General features: G+C 40.4%; 1 protein-coding gene across 2 annotated transcripts in view; it reads right to left on the bottom strand.

The window, feature by feature from the left end:
* Nucleotides 1-13,968, bottom strand: part of Ppp1r1c (protein phosphatase 1 regulatory inhibitor subunit 1C) — a 104,341-nt gene that overhangs the window by 46,333 nt on the left and 44,040 nt on the right. For both annotated transcript variants that reach the window (XM_041639865.1, XM_041639864.1), the window contains exons 3-4: nucleotides 10,739-10,773; nucleotides 7,249-7,309 (exon numbers count right to left, since the gene is read on the bottom strand). In XM_041639865.1, the coding sequence (XP_041495799.1) occupies nucleotides 7,249-7,309; nucleotides 10,739-10,773 (96 nt within the window). The remainder of the gene's footprint in view (nucleotides 1-7,248; nucleotides 7,310-10,738; nucleotides 10,774-13,968) is intronic.

Genomic DNA, 13,968 nt, shown 5'->3' with positions numbered 1-13,968 from the left:
AGTTGTTTTCTTCAATATGGACAAAATTAAGCCGTTATTATAATTTCTAAATCAGAAAGATTACTTACCCACAGATCCAGCATTTATTATGGGCTCTTGCTATACAAAGGGAAAATGAAACAGAATACACCTGCCCTGGTTCCTGTCCTGGAGGGGTCAGTTTAGCTCATGGGGAATCACAGGTACCACAGGGAGGCATGTGCAGAATTCACCACCAATCTCAAAGGATTTGGAATGGGATGGAGGAGAAACTCTCTACAGAAGTGAGGCTGGGCTACAACGCACGAAGAACAACAGCCTAGTATATTTTCACAGGACCAAGTGTAGCTCAACATAGCTGCAGTGGGAATGAGAGGGTGAACAGGAAAATAAAAGAGGGGTGAGATTGGTCTGTGATTTTTTTTCTTTGTAATGTCTTTATGTGGTTTGTGTTTCAGGGTAATTGTAGCCTTATAAAAAGAGTTTGGCAATGTTCCTTCTGTTCCTATTGTGTGGAACAATTTGAGAAGTATTGGTATGTAGAGATCAATAAATGATTATGCATGAGAAAAAAAAAGAAAAGAGAAGAGGAAGGCTGTGGCTAGTCAGGTAAGAAGCACAAGATACACGTAAGGTCCTTACTCAGAAATAGCTAGAGGAATGAGAAGCAAGACTAGGATTTGTGTGGCCATCTAGGGGATTGTGCCTTGGGGAGAGGTCAGCGACAAACTTAGTTTGAGGACAGCATTGTTATTGTAGGAGGATCTACAGCATATTTGCATTTTAAAACTAAATTTGTGTTTTAAACTAATCACAGAGATTATTTTTAAGAAAACCTGAATAATTTGTAGCAACCAGAATGAAAAGATCATATGAGAAGATTCCCATTAAGAAAGCTTGGAGGACCAATGTTCAAGTTCTAGAACCCATTTGGCAGTGCACTAACACCTGTGACTCCCAGTCCAGGGGATACAGTGCCCTCTTCTGGCTTCTGTGGGCACCGCATGCTTGTGATGCAGACATTCTGGTGAGCAAAGCACCCACACGCATACATTGTAGATAAATAATTTTAAAATCCCCTGAAGTTACAAGGTTGCAGGATCTTTGGCTATTTATTGGAGTAATCAGAATAAATCTAAAAATTGGAAAAAAAAAAAACCAAACCCTAAGAAGCCCAACCCCGGACAGGGGATGAGCTATGCTAATAGTCCACATCCTTGACATCATGGGGGACAATGTCTCTTTATCTTCTGAGCTTTCTTCCCAAAATCCATTACCCAAGTCTCATCATGAGAAAATCAGCATAAAAGCCCAAAATGTTTGTCCTAGAAAAAGAGTCAACCAATGTTTTCAAACGTTTCAAGGCTATCACACCAAGAAAAGTCTGAGAAACTGTGAAGTCACAGACGAGAAAAACACAGGGAGATAATAACTGCACACAGTGTGGTCTGCATGCGGCCTCACCCCTGAACGGCTTGCAGGAAGAGAACGAAAATGTTGAACAACACAGAGCAAGTACAAAGACAGCATCTGTATCGGTTTATGGTGTGTAATAAATGTTATACGTAAGACTTAGTAGAGATGACAGGTGTACAGTCTATGGAAAGAGATGTGCTAACTGCCCAGTATTTCTGTGATTCTACTTCAAAATATATAATTCATGTTTTTAGTGTGTGACTTCAGCCAGAGAGTGCTCTGGCTGAAAAGTAGTGTTAATAAGAAAGGCAGATAGGAACCAGAACTTTCCAAAGGGATCCAAAGCCTGACGATTTCCCCATTGGCTAAAAAGCGACTGTCTATTTAAACCTATTAGAGGCAGCCGCTTGGATGGTAACAAAAGCAGCTGGGATGGTCACAAAGATGGATACCAGATGGCTCAATTGACTTCGTTTAGTCCTCCTCTGGCTTTGTTTCATCTCTTTAACTTTTTGTTTTCTAGAGTCACCCTCTACTGAAGTTCCTTGGATTTTAGGCATGGGCAGGATCGACAGATGTCTTCATAGCAAAGGATCATAACTACTCCTAGTAACAGTGAGCCTTGCTGCACGGACACACCATGGTGAGCTCACAGGGCACAGGAGTATACCTCCTGGAATCCCTGCCCACTGAAGGGGTGGCAGCTGTGCTTTCCCAGAGCCATCTTCACAGCTGGAAGCGGGCTAACAACCAGTCAGCCTCTGGGCTGCTGGGGTCAGCTTTGCAAACTCCACAGTCTCCTTTACTGTCCTTTCTGTGAAATCTCAACGCTCCTTCTAATCCCCAAGAGTCTGGCTCGGGCTCCCTGACCTGCTTTCCCTCTTCTTCAGGATATGTTACGCCCATTAAATGGTGTCCTCACTTTCAAGTGCTTTAAGCGGCATCATGAAGTTGACTAAAGTACTTATCCCAATTTTCAATTTTGAGGTTTAATTCATCTCCCGATTCCTTAATCCTCTTAAGTTAGTAGTCTATGTTGATGCTGTATGACAAGAAGTCCATGTCTGTTCCCTTATTTTGCTCCACTCTCTCTCAATGTTGTCCTTAGAAAGAAAGAAAGGCATCTACTTGACGTCAGAGCAGGGAGCATTCTTAGTTCCCCAACCTGCGTTTTCAGATATGAAGGAAGATAAACTTAAAACTAGAGGGAGTAATTAGAGAGTGGTGGAGGAAGTGGGTATGGAAGAGAGCGCAGCTTTTAAGGAGCAAGATTTGTGCATATTTAGAATGTGCCTTGTTACCAAGAAACAGTGCATTGAACAAGTGAACCCTACCCTGCATAGTAAATAAACTAAACTGGCACACACACACACACACACACACACACACCACACACACACACACACACACACACCCCTCGAAAACAAAACAAACAAAAATCTTGCAACAAAACAAAACACCAGTGAAAATAAAAACCCTCCAAGATTTAGAAAACTGATGTAATGAATACCTGCAGAGGAGCTGCAGAAAGCCAGAGACTCTCTAAAGCAGTTTTCACCCAGAGGGTCACAAGACCTCGGGGTCACATGTCAGATGTTTACACTACAATTCATAACAGTAGCAAAGTTATTAAGTAGCAATGAAAATGTGGTTGGGGGGTCACCACAACACAAGGAGCTGTATTAAAGGGTCGTGACATTAGGAAAGTTAAGAACCAGTGTTCTCAGGAGACAGACGGGGTGGAAACGCCCTAGTAAGCAGCTCCAATGCCCCGTCCCTCTGTTTTTGCCTCCGTTTCTGTACAGTACTTAGTAATGGCAGGAGAGTGTGGAGCTGACCGATTCCTTCCGGGACTGCTTCCTTCCGGGAACTTCCCGAGACACAGTCACAGTACAATCCCTGTTAATCTACTTGCACTGTCTTTGAGCTGTGAGTCCACAGAGCACTCAGCCTCGTCACAAGACACATTTACTGTACTCTTTGTGTCTGCATCCAAATTCACCATAGCCAAAACCTCGCTCTTCCTCTTTCTGGAAACTATGTCTGATTGCACTGTTAGTTCGCTTGGGAAAGCGGGACATGGCATCTGTGAGGAGCTGCTGGGTGAAATGAAGCCGCGCCCATACTGTGTTGAAAGGGAACCAGAATGCCAAAGAATACTTTCTAAGTTTGCCTGTAGCTGAGCTGAATAAAATCATAGTCTTGTTTGCAAGCTGCGGTGAAGCCATGCTTTGTAGGATCAGGTACCCTTAAAGCTGACTGCATTCCCCTTGGGCAAGGGCAGATCTGCAGCAGGTTTCATTCTTTCCCCAGCCGGGGCTATGCTTTCCGCATTTTCTCATTGCTCAACTCCGAAGGCCTTGATGGAGATGGCGTGGCTGCACCTCATTCTCCACAGAGGGTCCAAATAACTACTTAAAATGGACCCAGTTCCGATAGGCCTATTTTAAGCATTTTCCGCTCACGTTCTGCTTGCTTCCCGATGATCTCCATGGCGCCAACGATAGAAGACTCAAAGATTGACCCTGAGTTTCTGAAGGTGGCTCAGCTCACAAACGAAGATGTCAAGCTAGAGACCCTGATGAGCTGCCCCTCAAAATCCATGTTCTTTCATGTTAGTTCCCCTGAAATCAGTGTGACAAGCAACTTCCCCTGCAGATCAGACGGATCATCCTTCAGTAATATCCCACCCCTCTTGCCCCGGTCTGAGGCCCCTCCTTAGAACTGTTTTAGCCTTTCTATTAGGCCATTCGATTTCTACACTGAGTTGTTCTGTATTTTCATTTGTGGCTCTTTTATGAGAGGAGACTAAAATAAGATTAAGAATTTATGAATGCAGCAGTCTTTGGAAAAATTAAAAATAAGAGGTTGGAGTGAAAATGCCTTCTCCATCTGAAGATCGACCTGACCCTTTAGCTCAGAAGAGCGCTCACGGGGCAGTGAAGCAAGTAAAATTTTCCTTTACGAGAAATCTGAGAGGAGATGTTTGTGAAGTAAAGGGAACATACGGCTTGCTGTACATTAAGAATAGAAATATAATACTAATGGGCTCTGCACACTAAGTGGGTTTCCTATCTTCCCCTTTGTTTAATGTTCAGGTTCCATTGAAATCAATAGCACTTACTTTGCAGTAAATCACATTTGAATTCCAGTAGAACACACACACACACACAAACACATACACACACACAGCGGGGAAATGAGTTAGCCAGTTTCGGTGCCAGGATTCAAATTCACTTTGCTTTCCTGAAAACAAGACTCAAGCAGTCCAACAATAATTTAATCGACTGTTCTGTAAACTGCAGGCTGACAACCACACAAATAAACCCCAGGAGAGTTCACAGGGACCCTCCTTATAGTGCGAGGGAAAAGTCAGTGTTTTTGATGAAAATGTCAACGTCTGTCATTTTGAAGTACAATATATATCTTAAATTTATGGTTGATCTGTATATTATAAAAAGTGTGGTGAGCACAGGACATCTGAAGTACCTCATCCTGTCAAAGATGAGAGCCTCCGAGGACCTCGGATGCAAAGGGAGAGCCTTCTGTTCTGTCTGGTGGATAATTGCTAAATCATGGCAGCCGAAGCGAGCGTGAACCTGAGGGAGACCCAAGTGCTTCGGGGCACTCTCTTTTTCTGTCTGCGTTTTGTTCCATTTGACAGAATTGTAATGGATTTGTATTAAGAATATGAAAGAGAAAATTATTTTCTCTGTAGATGGCATACCATTGAGAGCACTGAAATCATAACAGATGGTAGAATCGGAAGACAAACTATGACCTGTCAATTCCACAGCCCAGCTCTAGATGTAGAAAATCCGATTGAGATGACAATGCTGAAGCAAAAAAAGGCTTATAATTTGACAGCAAGAAATGATGGGAGAATATGAAAATCAGTAGAAATGGAGGTGAAGAAACCTTAGATTCATAGTTTGCTATCTGTCAACAATGCATATGGGTGCCAGCAAAATCTAATTCGATGTTGCTTGCACGAAGAAGAATTAAGTTTTGAGGGAGGAAGAATATTTCAGGCACAATTGCCTCCTAGTTTCTGTTGTTGTTTTGTTTGCTTGTTGGTTTGCTCGTTTCACAACTGTTAATTGCCTCTGGGGGTGCCTTACACCCCTGCAAGTCATTGTACTCTCACTTTTCGCACTGTGCACTGCTCCCCTGCAATCCGAAGAACTTCCCATTTGGGACAACTACATCAGTGTCTTTACCATCTCAACAACACTCCCTGTGTTCAGCCATCCGTCTTATGATTAAAGCTACTCTCTTTACTCAAAATAGACCATATGTTACCATTGGTTCACTTGGTCTTCAGACACCCATTTCCAGCTCTTAGGAACAGATAGATGGGGGGAATCATTTAGAATTGCCCTTCTCTTCTGCCATAAGCTGAAAACTAACAGAGATATTCAGGAAGTGACTTGTATCAATACCCAGATCCCTTCACGAAAGCATGGCTGTGCTCCCTTCAGGCTTCACCTCATTATTGTAGATGGTGGTTGTTGAAGAACAGTCTCTGGGCTCCACAGGGTAAAGTTATATTTAAAATACTTCGGTTGAACTAGCTTCCTTAATGCTAGAATCCCACATTCTTAAAATATTTGGGAGCTAAAAATAATGAGCACCACGGCCCCTCAGGCCTCGGAGTTTAAGATTTTCCTTTCAAAATAATATAGTTATTCTCTGAGGACTTGAGGACTACTTTATTTAGCTTAAGCTATCCCAAAATAAAACAGAGGAAAGAATTGGTCAATTACACATTTATCTTTCATTGTTGCCCATTCATGCCAAAACTTAAATGTCTTGAAGAATACAAATCACTTACAACGAAGAAATATCTTTAAAATGCCACACTAATCTTTAGACAAGGATGCCTAGGAATTTCAGCAATTGCTTTGGGATAAACTCCAATGCAGATAATGTATCATGTACTCATTCTTGTACAAACACACTCACCCTCTTATAATTGCATAAGGATGAGATTTGCTGAGAGTAGCTATGGATCCATTTCTATCCCCCTCCCCCAAAAGAGGAGAAAAAGTGGGAACTCTCACTCCCGGTTTTGACTGCTAAGCTTCCCCGCTGGCTTCTGGGGCACTGAGTCAGAGCTGGAGGGCTCTGGGTGATGAACCCAGAGCCAACAGCCAGGGAGCCAAGCTGGGAGGCAAGATACTGGCCTGGACAGACGCTGCTTGTGTCAGGAACATTTGTGTGTGAAAAAGAAAAGAAGCCTTTCTTGGAACTAGTATTAGTCAAAATACTGATACACTTAGATGTTAGTTGGCAGTTCCACGCTGAAGAGAAAGTCTGGGGAAACGCCAACATCTGAGCTAGCATTCTCTGCTGTGATTGGGCAGCGGGCAAGAGCTCCACAAATTGGTGCTACTTGGGGTTCAGCAGAGTGGCTCCTGACACGAGGCAGCGAGGCAACCCTTGGCATTCCATTTCCACCTAGCTCAAACTCCTCTGCTTTCCTTGAATTAAGGGGCGGCGGGGGGGGGGGGGCAACAACAAAATAAAAAACAAACCAACAAAACCCCGAACTCCTGATAGTCATGCGCCAATCAGCAAGCATAACTAGAGTCTGGAAAAATTCGCAGAAACGGTACAAAGAAAGGTGAAAGAAAAAAATCTTCGTCATTATTTTGAAAATGTGTTTCCCCATGCTAAGATTCTGGGACTCGGCTGTCATCCAATCCTCAGCTGCCTGCCTCACCCGTAAGGGAACAATGCTTCTGAGATGTAAATGCCTTCCCCATCACAGCCTTGAGACGAGCTCGCAATCTACAGAACAGCCCTGACAACCACCGTTCACGACACCCCAAAACGGTACCTGAACAGTACCTTTCATGGCAGGCGGTGTGTACACACTCTGCTTCCTTTGCTTAGGGGATGCATTCTGCGACTGTGGACAAAGAAAAAGAAAGCTTTAGACATTCGTCAAAAGTCCATTGTGTCGACGTGTGAGGAGGATAACGCCGGAATGTATCTCAAAGGGCTTTCTGCTGTTTCCCTGGCAGGAAGTAGAGCTGTAATCAGCTATAGACACGCTCAGGGTACCACAGACCTCCAGGACCCAAAGCTCCGTTTTACCTTAAAATTCTCACGCTTTTATATCTTCATTGTTAACATTAGTTTAGCAGTACTGTATGTAATTTTATTGTACTTAGCATTTTTCATTTGTTGGATTGTTAGTCCACTGTGTGTGGATATGTCTGGATGTGCACATGCTATGACGCAGGTGCTGAGGTCAGAGGACACTTTGTAGAATTGCTTCTCTTCTTTCACGGCTGCATACGGGAGATCAAACTTGGGGTGTCAGACTCAGTGGTCAGTGCCACGGCCTTCACCTATTAGGCCATCTTGCCTGTCCTCAGATTAGTTTATTTTAAGGAAATAAAAGAATATTTATTCAATTGCAGGAAAAACATAGTATACAAAGTATACTTCAAAAAGTATGCCAGTGGTATGTATAAACATAGACATACACAGTGTGTGTGTGTGTGTGTGTGTGTGTGTTCTGCCTCTGTAATTAATGAGAGTTCCAAATGGAAAATTTGAGTTCTTTATTCATAAAAGAAATTCCAAACCTTCTTAAATTCCCACTTTCAGTCTAAGCCTTGCTTTTACTCAGAATGAAAATGTCAAGGCGATACCTTCTGTTTGTCCAAGAGGTAAGTTCTTTCTTACTAAACCGCTACATTGAACTGTTACCTAAATACCCCAGATCAAGATAAGGTTACTAAGAGGTTTCACATTTTTTTTTTTTTTTTTTTGGTTTTTCGAGACAGGGTTTCTCTGTGGTTTTGGAGCCTGTCCTGGAACTAGCTCTTGTAGACCAGGCTGGTCTCAAACTCACAGAGATCCGCCTGCCTCTGCCTCCCAAGTGCTGGGATTAAAGGCGTGCGCCACCACCGCCCGGCTGAGGTTTCACATTTTAAAAATAATAGAAACAAGAATATGCCTCATGGTCAAAACCAGCATCCTTTAATCACAAGGAATCATCTATATATTAAAGATATTATTTATTATTATTTATATAGTTCATTCACCAATCAGATTGTGTCCTAATAGCTTTTTAAACAATGTATATTTATTGATACACTATAATAATGCAATGTAGTATTTATTGATATTTTTACAATGATATTTATTGAAAGGATAGAATTGTAGTATGACTTAGCATACACAAAGTATCATGTTTGCTAATCCCGTCACAAAACATAGCTGTCTATGTTGATAATTCTAGTCCCAGTGAGGAGGGATAAGGAGCATCAGAAGGTTAAGGCCAGGCACTACCATCCACTGATACTGAAGCTACATGAGGCTTGAAAATATTTTTAAAAATTACATTAACTTATATTTTAATGGGATGAAGGAAAAGTTCCTAATTAATGATTTCTAGTGTTTGCAGTGATCTTTGTTGGGAAAATCATAAGTATAAACAGTTATACGATATATTTGAGGGCTGGTTTTATGCTTTCCATGTATATAAGAAAAATGCAAGGTATAGAGTTTGAAAGAAAGCAGAAATGATTTTGTAAAGTTTTAACTTGAATTGAGGCACATTTATGCAAATTAAATTATCCTCAAAATCTCATCCTGGTGTTATTGGTCACTGATTCAAAATACATCTATCAAAAAGTGAAGGTAAGCAAACTGAAACAAACACTGGCCAAATCCTTAGCAAATGAACAAGCTGCCCAAGAGGTTGTTTTTCTCCTTATACTGAGGATCAAACCCCGGGTCTCACCCGGGCACACTCTCCACCAAGTCATGTCCCAGCCCAGCATATTCTGTAACAGGGTTCTCTGGTACCAGTCTACACGAATGTTGACTGGGTGGGTGATTGATGATTCTGGGGGACCGTTGGTGCTTCAGCCATATCAGACTGATCTTGATGAGCAGCTACCACCACTGGGATTCCGTGTATCTTTTTCCATATACACATTCTAAGATGCATAGAATGTTAATTCCATGCAAGTGTTGTGGTCTTTTAGTAGGGTAACGACAAAGCACAGTGAAGCCTACTTTACATAAGTGCTCAGTTTTCAAAGTATTTTTGCCTTTACTGTCTCAGCAAATTATTCAAATTGGCACTCTAACATGTGTTAGTTAAATCCACATAAAACCTGAGAGGGCTTGGAAAGAAATTCTAGACACTAAAATACAAAGTTTAACCACATTTTTTTCCGGATGGGTTCTGCTTGCTGGTGACATGCCGCAGCTACTTTAATGGAGGTTTTCCTAATTCAGTGGCAGCAAAACAAACAAACAAACAAAAACTGCTTCTTCTTCTTTTTTTTTTTTTTTAAAAAAAAAAAGCAGTGGCTTCCTGGTTCACCAGCACAAATGGCTCTAACTCTGCCGGGAGGTCCAATGCAGAGCATTTAAATGGGGTTTGGCAGAGTGCTACAAACTGCTTAACGGCAACATAGACCCACTATGTGCCTAAAAATGGGACAATATACATGACTCTCAGGGGCAGCGAACATATCTCCACCATTTGGACCCGGCGGAGCAAGTAGCCAGGGTGTGTTGGCCCTAGCCACACCGGCTTAGTATTTTAAGAAGCAATCCTGGTCAGAAAAGAATTACAGATACACAATAAAAACAGATTCAAATTAAAAAGACCTTTAAGTTGGTCACAGTGTTGGATAAATATATGTAGGCTGTGGAGAGAGAAGAAAAAAGAATATAGAGAGTTATAAAAAGGACTAAATCGTTTTTAAAAAAATAAAACAAAGTCTTTAAGGAGAGAGAGTACAACAGTAATAGATTAAAGAAAAAAAAAAGAAAAGCAAGCAACATAAAGATGTAAAATACAAAAAGAGTCTGTATTATGTATATTATTGAGTTTTCTTTGAATTTCTTGACTGTGAAGAAACTAACTTACAGAGAGACATTTCATTGTACAGACTGCTAAACTAAACCAACATATATACACTAAAGGTACCTTGATTTCGGAATCTGGGTCTAAGGATATGTTGTTTTGGAAAAGAGGTTCTTCCTGTGTTTCCACAGAGGATGGGAACCTGTTCTTTCAGGAAAAGCAACCTGAATGCTTTCTGTATCACAGTGATATCTATTTATGTCAACTGCTTATGTTATTGGTGTGTTATCAACCACACAGTTAACGTTAATGTGGATTGGCACCCACAAACTGTGTTCCAACTAATATCCTGGGCTGGGCATGTAGCTCTGTGAAGAATATGCCTGTGTGTGAGAGCCTACTTCTGATTCTCAGAATAAGGAGAAAAGAAAAATAAAACAAAAACGCAGTGATATCACAGCTATGTTTTAACACATTGATACAGAATATAGGAAAACTTACTTCTTGAGTGTTGGTCATCCTCTTCTCGTCGGTTTCTGAAAGATAAGTTGATATAACTCATTAGAAATGCGCTGGTCCTCCTTATAATGCTAACGATTTTAAAGGCATAAATAGAAAAATTTTAAACAATTGGCATATGCTTATATAACAGCTGTGAGATAGAGTTGAGAAGGACAGGGAGACAACTGGGCTGTTTCCTTCTGAAAGGAATGAAAAGCTTAAGGAAATACATAGGAAGGCCCTGTACTTGACAACCAGGATTGTCTGCCTTCAGCATCCTGAAAGGAACACCAGGAAAACAGCTCAGCCATGAGTGATGTCATCGGTCCCCCAGTGTCAAGGCATAAGCATCCTTCGGTATTAATTGAATTTCCTGCCTTTGCCAATAACTTTTGTTATTGCTGCTCAAGGGTTTTAGAGCTTGTCACTGGCAAGCCCTGCTTCACTGTTAGGGTAATCTTTGTGACTCCTAAGAGGGGAGCAGCCTCCCTTCCATGAGCCTATGTACAGAGCCAGTGGCTGCCAAATCTTTCTTATGATGGTGCCCAGTGCCTTCTCACAGGCTGTATAAAGGGTTTGGAAGAAGAGGTACTCATGTCTACCACTTTGTTAGAGCCCGTGGGAATACAGGCCTACCCCACTTCACAAAAGCCCTTTGGGGGCTGAGAATTTTTCTTTTCTCCTCATTTTGTTTGGTTTCTGTCTCTTGGCTTTTTGATTTGATGAGCCTTTCCTATTTCTTAAGTTAGTCCCCAAATCAAAAGACTAATTCAATGGTCCAAAACTTAATGATGAATTTATCTCTGAATATTAGTAACTTAAGTAGCTGAATACAAAATCAACTCACAGAAGTCAGTAGCCTTCCTGTATACAAATGACAAATGGGCTGAGAAAGAAATCAGGAAACAACACCTTTTACAATGTCTTTAAATATGCAAAATATCTTGGGGGTAACTCTAACGAAGCAAGTGAAAGACTTGCATGATTAAAATTTTTAAAATATTGAAGAAAAAATTGAATAAAATATCAGAAGATGGAAAAATATCCCATGTTCATGAATTGGTAGGATTAATATAGTAAAAACGGCCATCCTACCAAAAAGCACCCTACATTTTCAATATAGGCACAAATATAGCAGAATGTACCATGCAGTTACTTAGAGCTAGTCATTGGTAGCAAACAGGTTTCTTCCTAGGCATGAATATGTATTTTCTATGCACATTTACAGAATCTTTGTAAAATGAAATACTAGAAAACTTGAGGGTATCAGTGTGCAAATTTTTGCTATCACATTTTCACTAAATACCACAAGTAGCAAAGCCAGCACAGTGATCAGTTATAATGCTAAATCACCATAGCAACCAACAGTGGGTTTATTCACTAGAGCCTTTTAATATTTAAGCTAGTTTCTAACCTAATATTTTAAGATCTGAATGAACTCTAATCATTCACTTTGTACAGTTTTACTCTCTCACAAGATATACAAATAGAGTGTCTTTCCAATAAGAACTATATTCATTCTATAATTAGTTGAAGAAAAATCATTATTGCTTTCATTGTGTTATATTGACAAAAATTCATTTTGTTACAGAAGCAAAGATGGAGAAAACTCAGTCCTTTATCCCCATCCTGAAAATAAAGAATGAAATTTAAGTAAGCTTCAAATAAAAGTGACTCAGACAGAGGCAGAGAGGTCCAAAAACATGTCACAGTTTCCTGAAATCCACTGATAATTTGTTTTCCTTACTGGGTTGTTATTGGTTTGGGAACAATAACCTTTTCTGCCTCCTAACACCCTATATAAACCCACAGTGCATGCTCATAAGGCACATTTACAAGGAGAACAAATGTAAACACAATGTTCTTAATAATTTGTACCATAGAAGTTGTCACCAGTGAGGGATTCCCATAAAAGCACATTCAAGTCTCACCAGCTCTCGACAGCATCAAAATGTCATTTATAGTGACCACATGTTCTCTTCCAGGCTACAAACTGTAATCCCCATGGCCAACTTCAGCAAGCAGTTTGCAGGAATGCTGGAGCCCCAATAAAATATGAGATGAGATCCTTGTATTCAAACACTATCGAACTTTTTCAGTAACCAGAAAAATAATACCACTTTTGGGTACAACTGAAAAAAATCAATTTGTTAATTGATGAGGAGTTTCCTGGCTGAGTATTCATAATTAACAACTACAATGTTTGAGGATGAGAGCTGCTCAGAGCACATGACGCTCTATTAGGAGAATGGGAGCTCATATCCTAGCACTCACTTCAGGTCTCATAAATTCCTGTAAACAGAGACGGTATGATCATTTCCCAGCTGCCCAGATCTGAACAATTACACAGAAACTATAGTAATTACAACACTGTTTGACCAAAGACTTGGGTATATTTCTAGCTAACTCTTATATCTTGAATGAACTCATTTCTATTAATCTGTGGATCACCACAAGGCTATGACCTACCGGTAAGGTTCTGGCAATTATCTCCTTCAGCAGCAAATGGCATTTCTTTGACTCTACCTACTCTCTCTAGATATCTCTTCTAGCCTGGCTATATTCTGCCCTATCACAGGCCAAAGCAGCTTTATTCATTAACCAATAAGAGCAACACATATACAGAAGCACATCCCACATCATCTCCTCCTTTCTGTCTAAATAAAAGTAAGGTTTTTAACTTTAACATAGTAAAACTACATATACAAAACAGTTATCAAGCAAGAATTATTGTTAAATTATTAATCCATTTACTATTTGGAAAATTAAGGAAAATACTCTATCATCCATCCTATCTTTATGAGCTCAAAGTTTTATATCTATTTTATTTCTTATCATAACTAAGGAAAACTATAATTATAACTATTTATTTTTCAAATTCATCAACAACTCCAGAAGGATATATTACCTAAGTAAACAGGAAGTGCATTAAAAGCAACTTCCAAAACTCTAGAATTGAAAGAGACATCTCATTGCCTAAAGGGTCACCCAAAGTTCTTCTGTAATGTTGGGGCATTCATCTTCAGCCTATAGGCCCATAGTATCTAGCAGACTTTTCCATGAAGCAGGAAATTTGAAAGACTCTTTTGTCTATACTGGCAGTTTATCAGTCACTTTCTTCTGCTCTGTGAGTTTCTGCAGATTGGGAAGAAATCAACATCAAGGTGTATGTGGGGTATGTATGTGTGTGTGTACATGTATGTATATAAATGTATATGAAAAATTCATAT

This window comes from Microtus oregoni, unplaced genomic scaffold (genome assembly GCF_018167655.1).
Source record: "Microtus oregoni isolate MIOR12 unplaced genomic scaffold, Mior012 000060F_ref0000265, whole genome shotgun sequence".
Lineage (NCBI taxonomy): Eukaryota > Metazoa > Chordata > Mammalia > Rodentia > Cricetidae > Microtus > Microtus oregoni.
Note: the sequence above shows the minus strand (reverse complement) of the source record. Positions and strands in the feature narration are given on the sequence as shown.